Below are 14,681 nucleotides of genomic sequence, written 5' to 3'. Positions count from 1 at the left end.
TCAAAGGCTTACAAAAAAATACGCGTATATATTATATACGCACGTTTCTTACTCGAATTCTTAAATACGTGTAGCCGCGGCCAAGCTGTTTTACATCATTTCGGATGATTTCCCTGAAATTTCCTCACCTCATTTACGTAACCAGTTTTTCGATAATTTTGGGCTCTGTTACCTTACACCGCGACTCTATACGTCATACTTTGTATATATTAGGTACTCTCGGGAGAGAGGATTAGTATTATCATCTCGTCAGTCCGAAATGTTCATCGAAATCTAACGCAGGTACTTGAAGCCACTAATTTTTTTTTTTTTTTTTTAATACTTTGATCTAAATTAACATTGCACGATATGTGAATTACGAAAAAAAAAAAAAAAAAAAAAAAAAAAAAAAGAATGTATCTATGTGCAATTGAAACCCCGTTTAAATGAACGTAACAACCGCGCGTCGATACGGAATTACGAACGAGGAGGGACGGAGAAAGAGAGGAAACATATATATAAGTATATCTCTCGCACCGACGCTTCGTACAATATTATATACTTACACACAACTCAGTGCAATCGCAACATTTGAGCAATAAGAAAAAGTGCCGCGTCGACGAGTTGAACAACCGTTTTCCCTTTGACAGTTGTCTGCCCACGTCAGCGTTAAACGCCCCAGCTGTTTGCGATATTCTTTTTTTTTTCTTCCTTTTCTTTCTACGCGTTTGATACATTTAAAGAGTACAATATCAGGCGTGTAGTATATAACCATTTAATCCGCGCGTATATGCGGCAATAAAATTGTGAATCATGTTTACTGCAGCATCAGTGGAGTCGATCGAATGAAGGGGAGCCGATGTGCCTCGACTCGCCGATGCCCCAACTGTCGGTGCTCAAGGTCCCGAGTTCCTGACCAACGTGGACGATGCGCACTGCCACAAAGTGCGGTTGAGGTGCGATAAAAATCAAATAATTCCCAAACTTGTGGGCAATGCTGGTCCTGGAGTGCTGTTGTTAAAGCGGTGTTTCGAGTGTACCGGGAGTGGAAGGAAGGATAAATCATATAAACGGGACCAGGGGTGTGTTCTGGGCGATTAGTTCCCCGGACGGAGAAAATCGAGGAATGGTTATAATGGTCGGTGGGGGACGCTGTCCTCCGCTCCTAGTGGGTGGACTCGTCATAGCGTGTATAATGATGGTTTGCAACTGGTGGACCCTGTCGTCGGCGAATCTCGAGCTGGTCAGGCAGATAGACGAGCTCAACGAGCAGATAAAGATCTGGTGAGAGGCGCATTTGCTTAACATAATTTACGGTGGTTTTTTGTTTTTGGTGTTAATTTTTTTTTTTTGCATAGCGTGGAAGAAAGGGATCTGTGCGTGACGCAGAAGGAAGAGACCAAGAAGCAACTGGACGCTTCCCAGGACGATGCGAGGACCGCACACGTCAAACTGTCGCAGGTCGAGGATACCCTGACGACCTGCAACACCGAGCTCAAGTCGTTTCAGCAGAACGAAGTTTCCAAGACTGTTACCCTGGAGGCTTTGAGGGTTGCCAAAAACACCGTTACTGCGAGGTTAAACGCACAAATAGAGGAGAACAAGAAGTTGGAGGAGGAGTTGAGCAAAGTAAGGGTTCATATCTTTTTTTTTTTTTTTTTTTCTTTTTTTTAAGTTAAGAAAAGAAAAAAAAAAGAAAAAAGGTGACCGATTACTGATCGTTGTAGGCTAAAGATGAACTGGAAAAGGCCAAGCTGTCGATGAATGCGCCCCAGCCGAAGCCAGTCCCGGTGTTGCCCATGGGTAAGACACAGAAATTGAAATTGTTGAAGAAAAAAAAAAAAAAAAAAAAAAAATGAAATTCAAATTGGACGATAATTTTTGGACCCAGCCAATCCAGCTAGGCTCGAGCAGCCCACACCCAATCCCCATTTGGAACCGGTAAAACTATCGGCAATCGAGGTTTCCGTTCCTGGACAGAGAGGCATGAAATTTCATGGCGTGCCCATACTGCCTCGTGATCCACCTGGTGCAGTGCGCCTGGCGCCACGTTATTCCGTTACCAAGATAAAACGTTAGCTTTGTTGGATTTTTTTTTTTTTTTTTTTTTTTTTTTTTTTTTCTCATAACCAAAACGGCCTACCCTTTACTAATTTGTCTCGTTGTGTGGAAATTCTACTTCTCGGGGATTTGGTGTTCACCTGCATATTAAACATATTAGTCCACATGCCGATCATTAGAATATAGAGCAGCCACTTATCCTCCCTCTATAAAATAATATTGCACACAAAAATAATATATAACATGTCACTAGGTGGTTTATCATGATTCATCAAGTATATTATTAAAACATTTCCGACGAATACCATTCATTTTTACACATTTAATCTCCTGTATCACATACAAGTGGAGTACCTTTTGGTATTACTGATTTGAGAATAGATTTATAGATTTGAGTATGATTATACGAAAGTGAACTGTGACGGTAAATACGGATAACGTTAAGTGTGTAAACTTGATGGTATTCTTCGTAAATGATATTTACGTTCGAGGCATATTCATTACTAACATATCTATTGAAAAAACTCACCAATACCATAAAAGTTGAAAGTAATGAATTATTTGTATTTCAGCAAGATATTTGGAAAAGTCTGAAAACAAAATGGTAAACATTGGAGGAAGTCAAGGAAACCTAGTAATCAATAAGACAGCAAGTTCTGGAAATCAAGTACCAAATCCACAAATGAAACCTCCTCCGAATGCAGAAAACGTTGATGCTCCGGATGGCCAAGAAAAAGATAACAGTAAAATAGGTAATAATTAATACGCATGTTTGTTAAAATTTTTCGATGTAAAAGTAATAATGACTATTGTACACCCATAGACAATGCGGCAGAAGTTCACGGAGACAATGGCCAAGAGTCCGAATTCAATTTTAATTTGATGTCTGATATGAAAAATAGAGATAATCAAAATAAATAAGTCAGTGGTACGCGCAGATTATCACGAAAAATCTCATTATTTAAAAGTACGAATCAAAAAAGTTGCGAAAAATTGTTACAATATTTCGTATTTTTACGTGGCACAAAGTGCATACCTCATGATATTTGTGAATGTTAATCAGAGTGAGTCAGAGGAACGTGTTATGTGAGAAAAAAAAAAAGTTAAAATTGTGTTACAAGTCTTTTCGTACCGTGTCATGTAAATTAGAGCGATCATATCGTTATTGTTTAGGATATAAGGCAGATGAATAAAGTATACTCTAAGAATTTTACACATGTCTTGTTTATGTTTCTCATTTTTGTTGCTGCAGTTGTATATTCAACACAATACGATGAATAATATATAAATTTGTTTTCCTAGCGAGGTCTACAATCTAAAAGGTTGTTCCCAGTGAGGTACCATTATTGCTTACATTTTTTCTTTTTTTTTTTCACATTAATAATTAACTACAGCCATTGGATTGTGGATCAGGCAGCTGATTGATTATGGAACATTTTAATGCTACCACTGCACAAGGAGCGCATTCGATATTGTCAACACATATTAATAAATTTGAACATTAAAACTAAGTTTACGTAACATTTTTTTTTTTTTTTTTCAAGTGGAACAACGTACTTTTAAATAAAATATGATTATTTTTTTCCATAACTGATAGTAACATTACTTTATAGACCGTAGATTCATTTAAAATATAATATTATATGGAAAGAAAACCTTGTATTTCTCTTCAACGTAGAATTAACAAAAACGTTTGTAAATATATACAATCTCTGGCTTTTCAATTTTCATCTGCTAGCCTACAAAAACGTCATTGCTCGTGAAATAACTTAAATTTACAATAAACCTTATAAATATTTAGTTAATTGTAAAATTCATATAAAAATTTATACTCGAAATTTTTATCACCTTCATTTCTTCTTAATAAACTAAATTCAGAATTTACATAACAATCCATGTTAAAGTATTTCTTAAAAATCATCAATAAATATATATATATAGTTTTTTAAAACCGGCAAAAAATACGGGTATAAAAAATTTTCATAGTCTCAATAAATAATCCTTGGATCGCGAACAATAATTGAACAATCGCATAAAAACAAAAAGCAATGTGTGTGTGTTTTTCAAGTCGGTGGACCATCCAATTTTCTTTGGTTCGTCTAAAATAAAAATGCAACTGTTGACTAGGACACGTTTACAGTAGTAGCGACTAGATACTATTACTCGTTATTATTACTTTATGACTCGTTTTGGTACTGAGGATCTATAAATGTAAAGGATATCTAAAATGTTGCGCGACAATCGTTTATACGCGTGTACAATTGAAGGCCGATTGTTTTTTTTGTTCACTATGGAAGTTGACACAAACATTATACACGTATAGGCGGATAACAATCATCCCTTAGCAGAAAATACTTTCTGGGCTTTCTTACGCTAGTGTAGAACCGTAGTAAAATAATCCCTGTACGATCAATAAAAAAAAAAAATAAAAAAAAAATTTCAAAGTTTAAACTTGCAAAGTAAAAATGATGATTCAGCCAACACTCGGCCGGACGTATATCTACATTTTCAACGTTTCACGTATCGTGTTTTCAACACTTGTAATTTTATTACTCTCGATAAGTTTTTTTTTTTTTTTTTTGTTTTTTTTCGAAAAATATTCCAAATTTACCGATCTCATCGGTAAATTTCCGTCATTGCATGTACACGCAACACCATGTATTGTACACACATAAAATCTGAAAAAATTCAACGAACGTAGTATACTGTAAATTTGTCGTCAACGTAAAATCGCGGTGCCAGCACCCAAATGACAAACTAATAACACTTACGTGACCAAAACCTTTGGGAACCGCACATCGTACGCTTCATAATTGTATGTACTTGTAATATATCGTATACTCACTACTTTTACTTGGGAAGACTCACTCGAGTTCGTTGTGTACATGTACTCGCGTTCACATGGGTATACATGCAGGTATCGTATTATAGGACGTGTACATCATTATTCATATACACTATAGGCTCGCTTTGCGTGGATGATTATCTAAGTGTGGGTGTGCTTTTTTTTTTTTTTTTTTTATTATTTTTTTCTTCTCCCTTTCAGGGGGACCTCGGCGGGTTGGGTCTTCGTCTCCGGAATATAAACGCAAAGATGGATCGCAGCCTCCTCCAGCGCCGACGGCCACCTCTGGCCGGCTGGGCCCGTTCCTTTTCGCGGATCTGCCGCACCAGAGAATAAAACGCGTCGTCGATGAACTGACGAAAGGCCGCTGACGTCTCGAAGAACGGACAGCCCAGGTGGTCCGACAGGGTTTTGCCCTCCTCCGTGCTGACCTGCAATATACAGACAAGGGCGTGATTATATGCGTTGGACGGGGATGAGCATCGGGGAGCGACGGAGCAATGACGTGCCTCGCGCCGATTTTGAAGGTCGCACTTGTTGCCGACCAACACCATGGGCGGGGCGAAGCCATCGTTGGCGCGGAATCGTAAGATGCAGTTGCGGTACTCGAGCACCTCCTGGAACGAGTGCCGATCCGTGACGGAGTAGCACAGCATGAAACCCTCGCCGCAGCGCATGTACTGCTCTCGCATAGCCGTGAATTCGATCTGCAATCGTGATGTTTCATTGTTTTCTTTTTTTTTTTTTTTTTTTTTTTATTCACACCCTTGTAGCTACACGTGAATGGAAGTTGAAGTCAAAGCACTATATACCTGACCGGCTGTGTCCAGAATGTCGAGCTGAGCCGATTCGCCGTCAATGACCGCCTGCTGCTGGTACGAGTCCTCTGAAAAAAAAACCCCCATAAATCCAAAAAGTTACACCGATCGGTACGTATTATATATATACGGAGTTGACGTGAACTCACCGATCGTCGGATCGTGGTCTATTAAAAAACTGTGGCTGACAAACTGCAAGGTGATGGCTGAAACCAAGACAATAATCACGTTGTACGTTGTGCCGATTTCGTTTGTACATAGGGTATAAGGACGTGCACGTGTGTTTACCTGATTTGCCGACGCCTCCTTCCCCGAGCACGACGATCTTGTACACCCTGACGCCACGTCTCGTGGCCGGGCCCGGCAGCGCACCAACGTCACTCTTGGCGTCTGAAGACTGCAAAGGAAAGTAACAGTAAATACAACAGTGCGTTTACTACGTTACGAGGGCAGTAAGTATACAATGGTCGTTGTCGGAGGGAGGTGGGCCGATCGAGACAGCCTTGCAAAAAGGAGGAAAAAAAAAAAAAAAAAACTCACCAGATGGGCAGCGGTGCCCCTGTCCGTCATAGCTCCTCCTCCGCCGCGTGCCACTTAGCACAATACCCGGCCGATTTTCAACTGACGGCTCGTCCGAGCCCATGCTAATGACACGCGACTGTGCGCCCGTTGACGACAAACTCCTCCTCGTCTCCCGAGCAATCCTCGTCGACCGCGTCGCTCATGCTTGTCCCGTCCTCGCTTCGTCGACCGATAACTCGAGATTATAATGCATCACTAGCGCGACGTCACCACCACCACCACCACGTCGACGCACACCGCTCCGATCGAAGGTCCTCCACCTGGAGCTACCCGGGCATACTTGACACCGCGACGTCCCGCGTGGAAGTAACAAATATAGGAGCCAGCGCTGCTACACCGAGGGATATACGAGCTTTCGAGCGCCCAGCCGATGGCAATGAGCTTAAATAACAGAGAAGAGGAGCTTCGTTCCCTTGACTCATATACGCGCGGATGTGCACGTAGACATATAGGTGTATAAGTACCTGGGTTGATGCGCGCGGCGGTCACTCCGTTTTCGGAGCGCGCTCGATATACTTATATTTGCTGTTATGATTGTTTTCAAACCTATGGAGAGCGCGCGGTCGGTAAGTAAGACGAGCACGAAACACGCCGATCGATCAACTGCTGGCGAAAAAGGGGGACACAACAAAATCAGCTGATCGCCGCGTTGTGTATAACTATGTGTGGTGACGACGACACACGAAAACACACACACACGGTGTCGCGGGGGCGTGTATTTACAAACGTACAAAGCCACGCTTTCCTTGGGATACGGATATATTTATATATATATATATATATATATATTTTTTTTTATTTCGTTTCGTTTACTCTCCCTTATCTTATCCGGGGAGCGACAACAACTCGTTCCTGTAATCTACATACTTTTGCTCGTCTTCGTACTCTCGTTTTTTTTTTTTATCGCCTCCTCCTCCTACTCGGTCCACGGATCATGTGTCATTGGGTCAACGGTAGCTGACTCATGTGCTGTGTATTTTTATTACCCGTGTCGGACTACTCCGTCGCGGACAATGTTTCGGTGTAGGGAACAATAGTCGATTGTGTTGTTACTTAGTGGCAGCGTGTCAGTGCTCGATGAGACTTTGGCGGGGAGCATGGCGCACTCGTCTTCCCCGGCTGCAACGGTCGTTCCCGTGGAGGGTCTCACCGGTCAGTTGGCCGGGGTCTGGTCAGGCTGGGAGGGCCTGGGCGACAGGGAGATCGTCCGCGAGGCCTCGGCCAAGGGCCTGCACCTCAAACTCGCCCACAAGTTCCTCGAGAGGAGGCGGCACTGCTCCCACCAGGAGGCCAAGGAGTACTTTGCCAGCGAGGTCGACATCTGGGTCTCCGGGCTGCTCAACAAAAAGATGATCCACAGGGCTTCCCACATACTCAACAACGTGGTAAGTGCTTCGTTGATCATGGGGTTTTTGTTTTTTTTTTTTTTTTTTGTTGAGATGTGTAACACGCGTTATGTGCGACAGGGAAAAGTGCCAGCCGATTACATCAGGGCTACCTGCCTCAAGTGCAAGGAGCCCTCGCTGAGGGATTACCTGGCCCAGCACGTGGAGTCGTCCCTCAACGACGAGGAGAGACAAGCCTGGCAACTGGTCAAGCTGCTCGCCAAACACGAGGAGAAACTCGGGTGAGTCATCGGAGATATCGTTGCCGCAGGGGGAAAACAATAGCACAATAGAGGACCCTTTTTTTGTTTTGTTTTTGCCTCAGACTCCGAAACGAACTGATATCCCACAAGTGCCTCGAGGAGATAATACAATTGCCACCGGGTGTCAGAGACGCGCTGTTTACGGAGTTGTATTTTTATACGCGCGAGCCAACTGCCGTCGCTTACCTAAAGACCGACGTTGTTTGGAGTTACTTGCTGACGAACAACAGACTTGACCTGATCAAGCTCTGGATCGATGTTGCGTTTGGACGTGCAATCGGTAACGCTTTCAACGACGGTGTTGGCGCGTTGTTCGAACATTGGAATATAACCGACGAGATGGTCGCCGCGGTGGAGTCGTCCCACGGGATGCGCCATGTCAACGACTTGGTTCTCGGTCACTTGTCCAGGTGAGCGAAGTTTTTTTTTCTTTTTTTTTTTTTTCGAGATACCCATATCGGCGCCAAACGCACGGTTTCAATCGCCGACCTTATCTTTCCAGATACGGCGTGTTCTCAGCCAAAGAGTGTAGCGACAGCAAACTGATACTGGCCCGGCTTTTTGGGGAGTGCACGACTCGCTCGGACATCACGGGAATCCTGTCCAAGGCGTCGTGCAACGTTGACCGGGAGAAATTTTTCTCCGAACTCGACGTCGTTGAGTTTTCGAGGAACTATGGCGAGGATGCCGAGTCCCGGAAAATGAACGCAAAGGCCAAGGGTCTGTACGATTGTTTGACGGCCGTGTGCAGTGCCAACGGTGATTACGAGGACTTCCTGGAGCTCGGGATCGTCGAGACAGTCGGCTATTTGTGCGACGACCCTGTGCGATTTTTCGACCAGAACCCGATCGTACTGTTTGCTCTGGTGTTTCTTCGCTACTTCAAGCTCAAGCGGTTGTCCAAGGACACCACCTTGGACGACGTTTTACGCAACGAGGAGGGTTTAGTGGTGAGGTCGCTGACCTTGTCGAGGGAAGTTTTGGATTCCATTGTGGTGCGTTTGCCGTATCTGAAACTCAAGGTTGGCCGGAGGCTGCCGGAAAACGAGGTGTCGATGTACCAACTTGTCGATGGATGCGAAAAGTTGAACGCGACGGTGTTTTTCAAGTGGAGGTCGAAGAACGCGGCGATGCCGACGTTTCAGAGCGAGCATTTGGTCAAAAAGTTCGGGCACAGGGAAAAACTGAGCTACGTCAATTTCTTGAAGGAGGCGCGTCCCGGTATGGCGGCCAGTGTTTTCTACCACGATCAGGAGAAGCTGTTTGGCAGTGTGTCGTCGAAAGCGTAAGAACAATTTTCTCGATACATTGTAATCAATCCTTTACTTCGTACAAATAGCGAGGAATGAACTTTAAGTTGAATGTCTCAGAAAATCTCGGGCCTCCCTTTGCACGCACGTTTTCGCGCTGCGCCACTCGAAAAATCTGGAAATTGTCAGTGGCTGCGTGTCGTTTTTAGAAATCCTCGGAGTCAATTCGGAAAACTTGAGGCTTCACGTCACGGTCGCGCAAATTGTAGAAAACCACTTGGGCGTGTCCATAGGTTCGTGTATAACATGTAATCTCGAAACGCGTGATCCAGAACTAAAATTTTTCCACTCAATCGTTTGCAGAAAAATTGCTGGAATCCATAGTTTACAACAACGAGAAAGACTTGAGGCTGGTGCTGAGTTACTTGGAACGAAGTTTTGATTCTCACTTGAACGCAGAAACGATCGAAGATAAGGACCGATTTTTCCAAGCGCTGCGCACGTGGGACTTGGTCGTGCGATTCGCCGGGGCCCACAAAACCTCGTTGCCAACGTCCCTCTTGAAATTCCTGGCTCGCCACGACTGCTGGTTCGAGTTTGTACTTGTTGGTCAAATTTTTGCATACCCTGCCCATCAGGTAAACCAGTCTTTCCACCATTCCACGCTTTGAACCAACTCATATACTAATTGTGTGTTTTCATACGTCGAAAGATGATAGACTGCGCCCAGTACTTTGACAACGCTAGCTTGAGGGAGCACTTGTTGCTAGCGTTGAGCAATTCTCGGCTGGGAAATTCATCGAGCGAACGTCAAAACTCGAGGGAAGATAAGGTTCTAAAAAAAGCCGCTCGACCAACTCTATCGAACGAAATCAGCGGAGAACGCGGTGTCAGTGTTGCAATACCAATTTTACAACGTACATTATTCGAAGCCATGTTGATCAATAAATTTTTCATTCTCTGTACTTGTGCAGCGTTTATCACGGCCAAGTCTGCCGCAGCTCTTTGACCCATCCACGAAGCAGAGCGGCACAACAAACCCAAGTCCAATTACCGACGACTCCGCTCTTGCCGACGATCTCTGGCTTGTCATCCTCAAGTGCCACGACAGCCCGGATCCTCCGGGTGCACTGCTCAAAGCCTCGCAGACTCACAAATCCCCGATTCTCACTGTACTGGCCACTTTTTACGAGGTAAGCCAATGCATATACTTTCGCTTATTACATTGCGTACATTTTCCTCTACATCCCATTTGACGTTGCAGCCATCGTCCATATCCTCGTACTGCTACTCTTGGCTCGTCGTGTCCGTCGAGAGCGCGGATTTCGCGAGACAGTACAACGAATGCCTCGACAACCAGATTTGGACAGCCAGCGAGGTATCGAGTCTGTTTCTCGGTATGGTGTCGCGAGGGTCCGTCGGCGCGCTCCACCGAGGCTTTCAGATTTTTTTGCCGGTAAGAGAACCAAAGGCCCCTCGTTGGGTGCTTCGATTGATCGCGTTTCCGTTTTTGCAGGAGAATCCCTTGAGGCTGTTTTTCCAATTTCTCGAGCAGTGTCTGGAGTACGGCCATTTCAGGGATTTCACCTGCTTGACCGACTTTGCGACAGCTTGCTCCAACTACAAATGCAACGTAAGCACCGAAACTCGGTTGAACGTGTTTTTTTTATTTTATTTTTCAACGTCCACATTTTTTCCCAGAGACTGATAAACTGGGAGTGCAGCGACGCGACGTACCTGGAAAACGCTTGCTGGATCCAGACGATCGCCGTGAAATGCATCCTCGCTGCCCTGGACGGTGCCTCGCGGAGCACGCGCGCCCAGATGGAGCTTCTTGGTGCTCTGATAGAGTGCCATTTTCGCGACAAGCTCATAGGTGCGTACAACGCGATCCCTCCTCCCTCCCAACTGTGAGTCACGCGTGTGCTGATCCAATTTTCGTCTGTCCGTCCAAACAGTGGATTCCCCGGATTTCGAGTCTCTGCTCGAGTACACGAGGATACTGGCGGAGACGAGGGTGAGGTTGAACTACCACTGCTTCGACACGACCGATAAGGTAAACGAGTCCGAAGCGGAGGTAGAAAAGTGCGCGAACGAGCTGATCGACGCGGAGGACTACGGCAGCGCTCTGGAGCTGTCCAAAGCAGCTGGTTTGAGAACGTCCAAGATCATACTAGCCCAAGTAAGTATGCATTGAAGGAAAAACAAAAGGCGTTTAATCCTCGATGATCGTTGTCAGTATCGCGGCGAGTTCAAGCGCCAGGCCGACAGAGACGGCGCGGTGGATCTCCGATTTTGGAGCCAATGTTCGGGGGACTTTGTAAAGTACGAGGTCTGCCGGGAGAGGGCCGTCGAGTTTTTCGTCGAGCACGCGGAGAAGGCCAAGTCGCACAGGGAGAGGTACGAGATCCTGAGGCTGGCCTTCGAGCTGCTCGAGGCTAATCCTCGGGAGCGCAGGAGCCGCGACACCGTGGAAATGGCCATGTGGAAGTCGTGCATCCTCGCGGGGCCGGAGAACATCGAGATAACGGCACGGACGGGCGTTTTTGGCAAACTCAGGACCGAATTGCTGTCGAGCATTGGCGAGCTGCGGGCCACTTGCTCGCTCACCGAACCCCAAGAGAAGCTCGCGGTCGAGGCTCTGATCGAACGGCTGTTGGACGCTGGCAGGTTGGAAACGGCACTTCGCATCGGTGCCATATTCAATTGCAGGAACAGGGTATATAAATGGCTTATTCCCCTTTGAGCCGATGTTGGATGTAATAGCGCAGATAAAGTATTGTTCGTCGCTCGCAGGAACTCCAAGTCCTGATGCTGTGCTTGAGCCTGGCCGAGGGTGAGATATCGCCCTATCATCTGACGAGCCAACAGAGGTCACTGATTACGGAACCAAACGGACAGCCGAGGCAGAAGAACAACACGCTGCGAAGCATAGGCAGACTTCCGCGCATGCCGTCGTCGTCTTCGCGTAACTACATCCTTCTCATTTTTTTTGTAAACGTGTAATTCACGTACAGTGGTGATTTTACATACCGTTTCGCAGTGAGCTTGTCTTCGTCCACGAACTTGTCCGAGGTGGCGAGCGCAGCGCTCGTCATGGAACAGCAAGAACAACTGGACTGCCTGGCTCTTCTGACCAACTTGGTGGCAACGCTGAACCACGGCGTCGACATAGGGATAAGAATACTCCTGTGTTACCGGCTGGCCCTGCAACTGGGCAAACGGTACCACGTGCTGCTGACGCTGAGCAATCCGATGCAGCTGCTCCGCGAAACCGTCAGCGGACCGTCCGACAGGCGGCTCGAGATCGCTCGGGACATCATTACCGCCTACCAGATCGAGAACGAGAGCATAGCCAACTTCCTCTCCGAAGAGATAGTTGCTCACATCACGCAAGTTATCGAGGGTACAAGGGATATTTATTTTTTACCGTTTTCATCGGTACACGGACTCGTGTTGTGAGCCGTTGGTTATTTTTCAGACAACCTGAACGAGCCGACGAACGCTTGGAACTACAACATGAACCTGCAGTCCGTGATAGAGCTGTGCAAGGACACGTCCCTGTTGGGGCTGAAACTACTCGGCATGGCCCACAAGCTGCTGGGCAACTCCAACGGGGAGAAGAGAAATCGTAATATTTTTTTTCTTTTTTTGTTTTTCTTACTCGTACGATTAGATAAGAATCATTGAATTATATGGTCTCTCGACAGTTGTGACTCTGAAAATCATAGTCGAGCTCTTGATTCGGTCCCACGACTGCTTCACCGCGGCCTGCAACATGGAAGGCATCGCCTCGGTCCTGAGAAAGTGCCAGCAGCTCGCCCACTCCCTGCGAAACTTGAAACACTGGAGCTTGCTCGTACGCCTCGTTACGGGGGTAGGCCGGTTCACGGAGATGAATTACATCTTTCAGATACTCAAGGAGCACGACCACTTTGAATTCCTACTCGGCAGGGGATTGGTCAAAGTAATTGGGACAATGAAATCACTGCAACGGCTTGCAATTATAATTCAATGTATGGTTACAGTTTCATTGAAATTTTCCAGGTGCCCGGGTTGAGAATGGCGCTGCTGGATTTTCTCAAACGAAACTGCCCGGACAACAAGGACCTGTTCAACATCGTGGCCCTGCACTTCCGGTTGTACAACGAGATAGCCCTCACGTGGGAAAACGAGGCGAAAGGCGTGATAAGCGATCTCGTGAAGGAAGCCAAAAGGGAGTGTGGCAGAAACGCTTCCAACCCACGGGTGGAAATTAAGCTCGTGAGAAACGACGCGACGGAGAAGAAGCTACAACTGGCGATCACGAATCTGACGCACGCCACCCAGTATTTCCTTCAGGTGTGTTTCCATATATAGCTGTGGAAACATATGATCGGTATCAACGATTTTATGCACAAAACCTGTTTGCTTTTGCAGGACAACAAGTTGATTTTGGCCAGCCGGTGTTCCCACCAGGCGCAGCTGGTGGCCCTGCAGATTTCCCTGTTGATGGGAGTCCATCCGAGCCAGCACTTCCCGTGTTTGTTGAATCTCACCTGCGACGAGGTCAACAGGGCGATATGCCGCTACCTGAACTTCACCCAGGCGCTTATAATAGCCCGCGCGTACAACGTCCACGTGGACTGGGCGAGTGCCATTTACTCGCACTATCTGCTCAACAACGAGACCAAGTACTTTCGGGACTTTGTCACGTCGAAGCTCCTCACAGCGTCGGTGGCGGTGGATTGCGCTCGTAAGTTCAGGCTCGAGAAGAGCATCACGCTCGTCATGGCCGAAAACATGCGGGCCCTCGTCGACAAGCTCGGCGACGTCGAGTGCAAGTACGTCCTGGCCAGCCAGTTGGGCTTTAGGTCGATCGTCGAGCAGATGCTGGACGATCCGGCTGCCGAAGCTTACCTCAAGGACACCGTCTTCAAGAGGGGCTTTGTCGCCTCGGAGTTTGTTGGATAACCCTTGGCCGGACGTTTTTTTTTTTTTCTTTTACCCTGTCACGTGTGTATACAAGTTTATTTTTTATTTTTGTTTTTTCACGCAGAATATTGTCACCGCGTGTACTCAATTACCTTGCGTTGTTCATTTGGATTTCTATATAACTTGTTATCATTGGCACAGTTTTTTATACCCGTTGTACACTTTTATATAGTTTATGTATCTCTCGTTTGATCGTCGTCTCGGTGCAATATATATATATGTATATATATGTATGTATATACATATGGGTGATCGGCCAATTACATGTGATTAGTATAAGGATAAGTAACTGTATAAGAATGAGTAATTGTCTATACTACTCGTTTTCTATTGAAGGAAATTGCGACAAATAGAGCGATCAAATCGATTGACTGCCGAGTCGAATGTTGTATAATACTCTGAACTGCGTGTACTGTATACATACATAACGTATTATTGCGCGAATTAATATGATATAGCGTCTAAGAAAAGAGTATGGAATCGATGGCAGTGTTTTTTTCGAGCCCATTGATTAACAATTAGTT

The 14,681-nt window shown here is 45.8% G+C and overlaps 3 protein-coding genes across 7 annotated transcripts; 2 read left to right on the top strand and 1 right to left on the bottom strand.

Moving 5' to 3' along the window:
- The first annotated feature begins 221 nt into the window (after nucleotides 1-221).
- Nucleotides 222-3,253, top strand: LOC106642812 (uncharacterized). 4 transcript variants are annotated; one of them, XM_089590120.1, is made up of 7 exons: nucleotides 222-282; nucleotides 806-1,263; nucleotides 1,338-1,608; nucleotides 1,707-1,782; nucleotides 1,871-2,053; nucleotides 2,613-2,792; nucleotides 2,864-3,253. In XM_089590120.1, exons 2-7 carry the CDS (start codon nucleotides 1,106-1,108, stop codon nucleotides 2,959-2,961), a joined length of 966 nt encoding a protein of 321 aa, XP_089446246.1. In that variant the 5' UTR covers nucleotides 222-282; nucleotides 806-1,105; the 3' UTR covers nucleotides 2,962-3,253. The 4 variants fall into 4 exon arrangements, with proteins under 4 accessions (XP_089446246.1, XP_023245936.2, XP_089446240.1 ...); XM_023390168.2 differs by lacking the exon at nucleotides 222-282 and adding an exon at nucleotides 584-663; XM_089590114.1 differs by lacking the exon at nucleotides 222-282 and having other exon boundaries at nucleotides 590-1,263.
- Nucleotides 3,254-3,266: 13 nt separating this feature from the next.
- Nucleotides 3,267-6,649, bottom strand: Ric (Ras-related protein interacting with calmodulin). Of its 2 annotated transcripts, none has more exons than XM_014357703.3 (6): nucleotides 6,244-6,649; nucleotides 5,992-6,100; nucleotides 5,853-5,909; nucleotides 5,698-5,771; nucleotides 5,395-5,592; nucleotides 3,267-5,316 (listed from the first exon to the last, which is right to left on the bottom strand). In XM_014357703.3, the coding sequence occupies exons 1-6, from the start codon at nucleotides 6,271-6,273 to the stop codon at nucleotides 5,083-5,085; spliced, it is 702 nt and encodes a 233-aa protein (XP_014213189.1). In that variant the 5' UTR covers nucleotides 6,274-6,649; the 3' UTR covers nucleotides 3,267-5,082. The 2 variants fall into 2 exon arrangements, with proteins under 2 accessions (XP_014213189.1, XP_014213190.1); XM_014357704.3 differs by having other exon boundaries at nucleotides 5,395-5,565.
- A 481-nt stretch (nucleotides 6,650-7,130) lies between these two features.
- Nucleotides 7,131-14,356, top strand: SPG11 (spatacsin). Its single transcript, XM_014357702.3, has 19 exons — nucleotides 7,131-7,670; nucleotides 7,752-7,912; nucleotides 7,996-8,343; nucleotides 8,436-9,218; nucleotides 9,304-9,476; nucleotides 9,547-9,821; nucleotides 9,896-10,072; nucleotides 10,158-10,376; nucleotides 10,448-10,639; nucleotides 10,700-10,816; nucleotides 10,885-11,059; nucleotides 11,142-11,365; nucleotides 11,423-11,902; nucleotides 11,980-12,151; nucleotides 12,227-12,589; nucleotides 12,665-12,814; nucleotides 12,894-13,150; nucleotides 13,231-13,524; nucleotides 13,603-14,356. The coding sequence occupies exons 1-19, from the start codon at nucleotides 7,383-7,385 to the stop codon at nucleotides 14,134-14,136; spliced, it is 5,382 nt and encodes a 1,793-aa protein (XP_014213188.2). The 5' UTR covers nucleotides 7,131-7,382; the 3' UTR covers nucleotides 14,137-14,356.
- The last annotated feature ends 325 nt before the right edge of the window (nucleotides 14,357-14,681 follow it).

This window comes from Copidosoma floridanum, unplaced genomic scaffold, assembly GCF_036245765.1.
Source record: "Copidosoma floridanum isolate Cflo_tuat_1 unplaced genomic scaffold, Cflo_Japanese_pri ptg000001l, whole genome shotgun sequence".
NCBI classification, from domain to species: domain Eukaryota; kingdom Metazoa; phylum Arthropoda; class Insecta; order Hymenoptera; family Encyrtidae; genus Copidosoma; species Copidosoma floridanum.
Note: the sequence above shows the minus strand (reverse complement) of the source record. Positions and strands in the feature narration are given on the sequence as shown.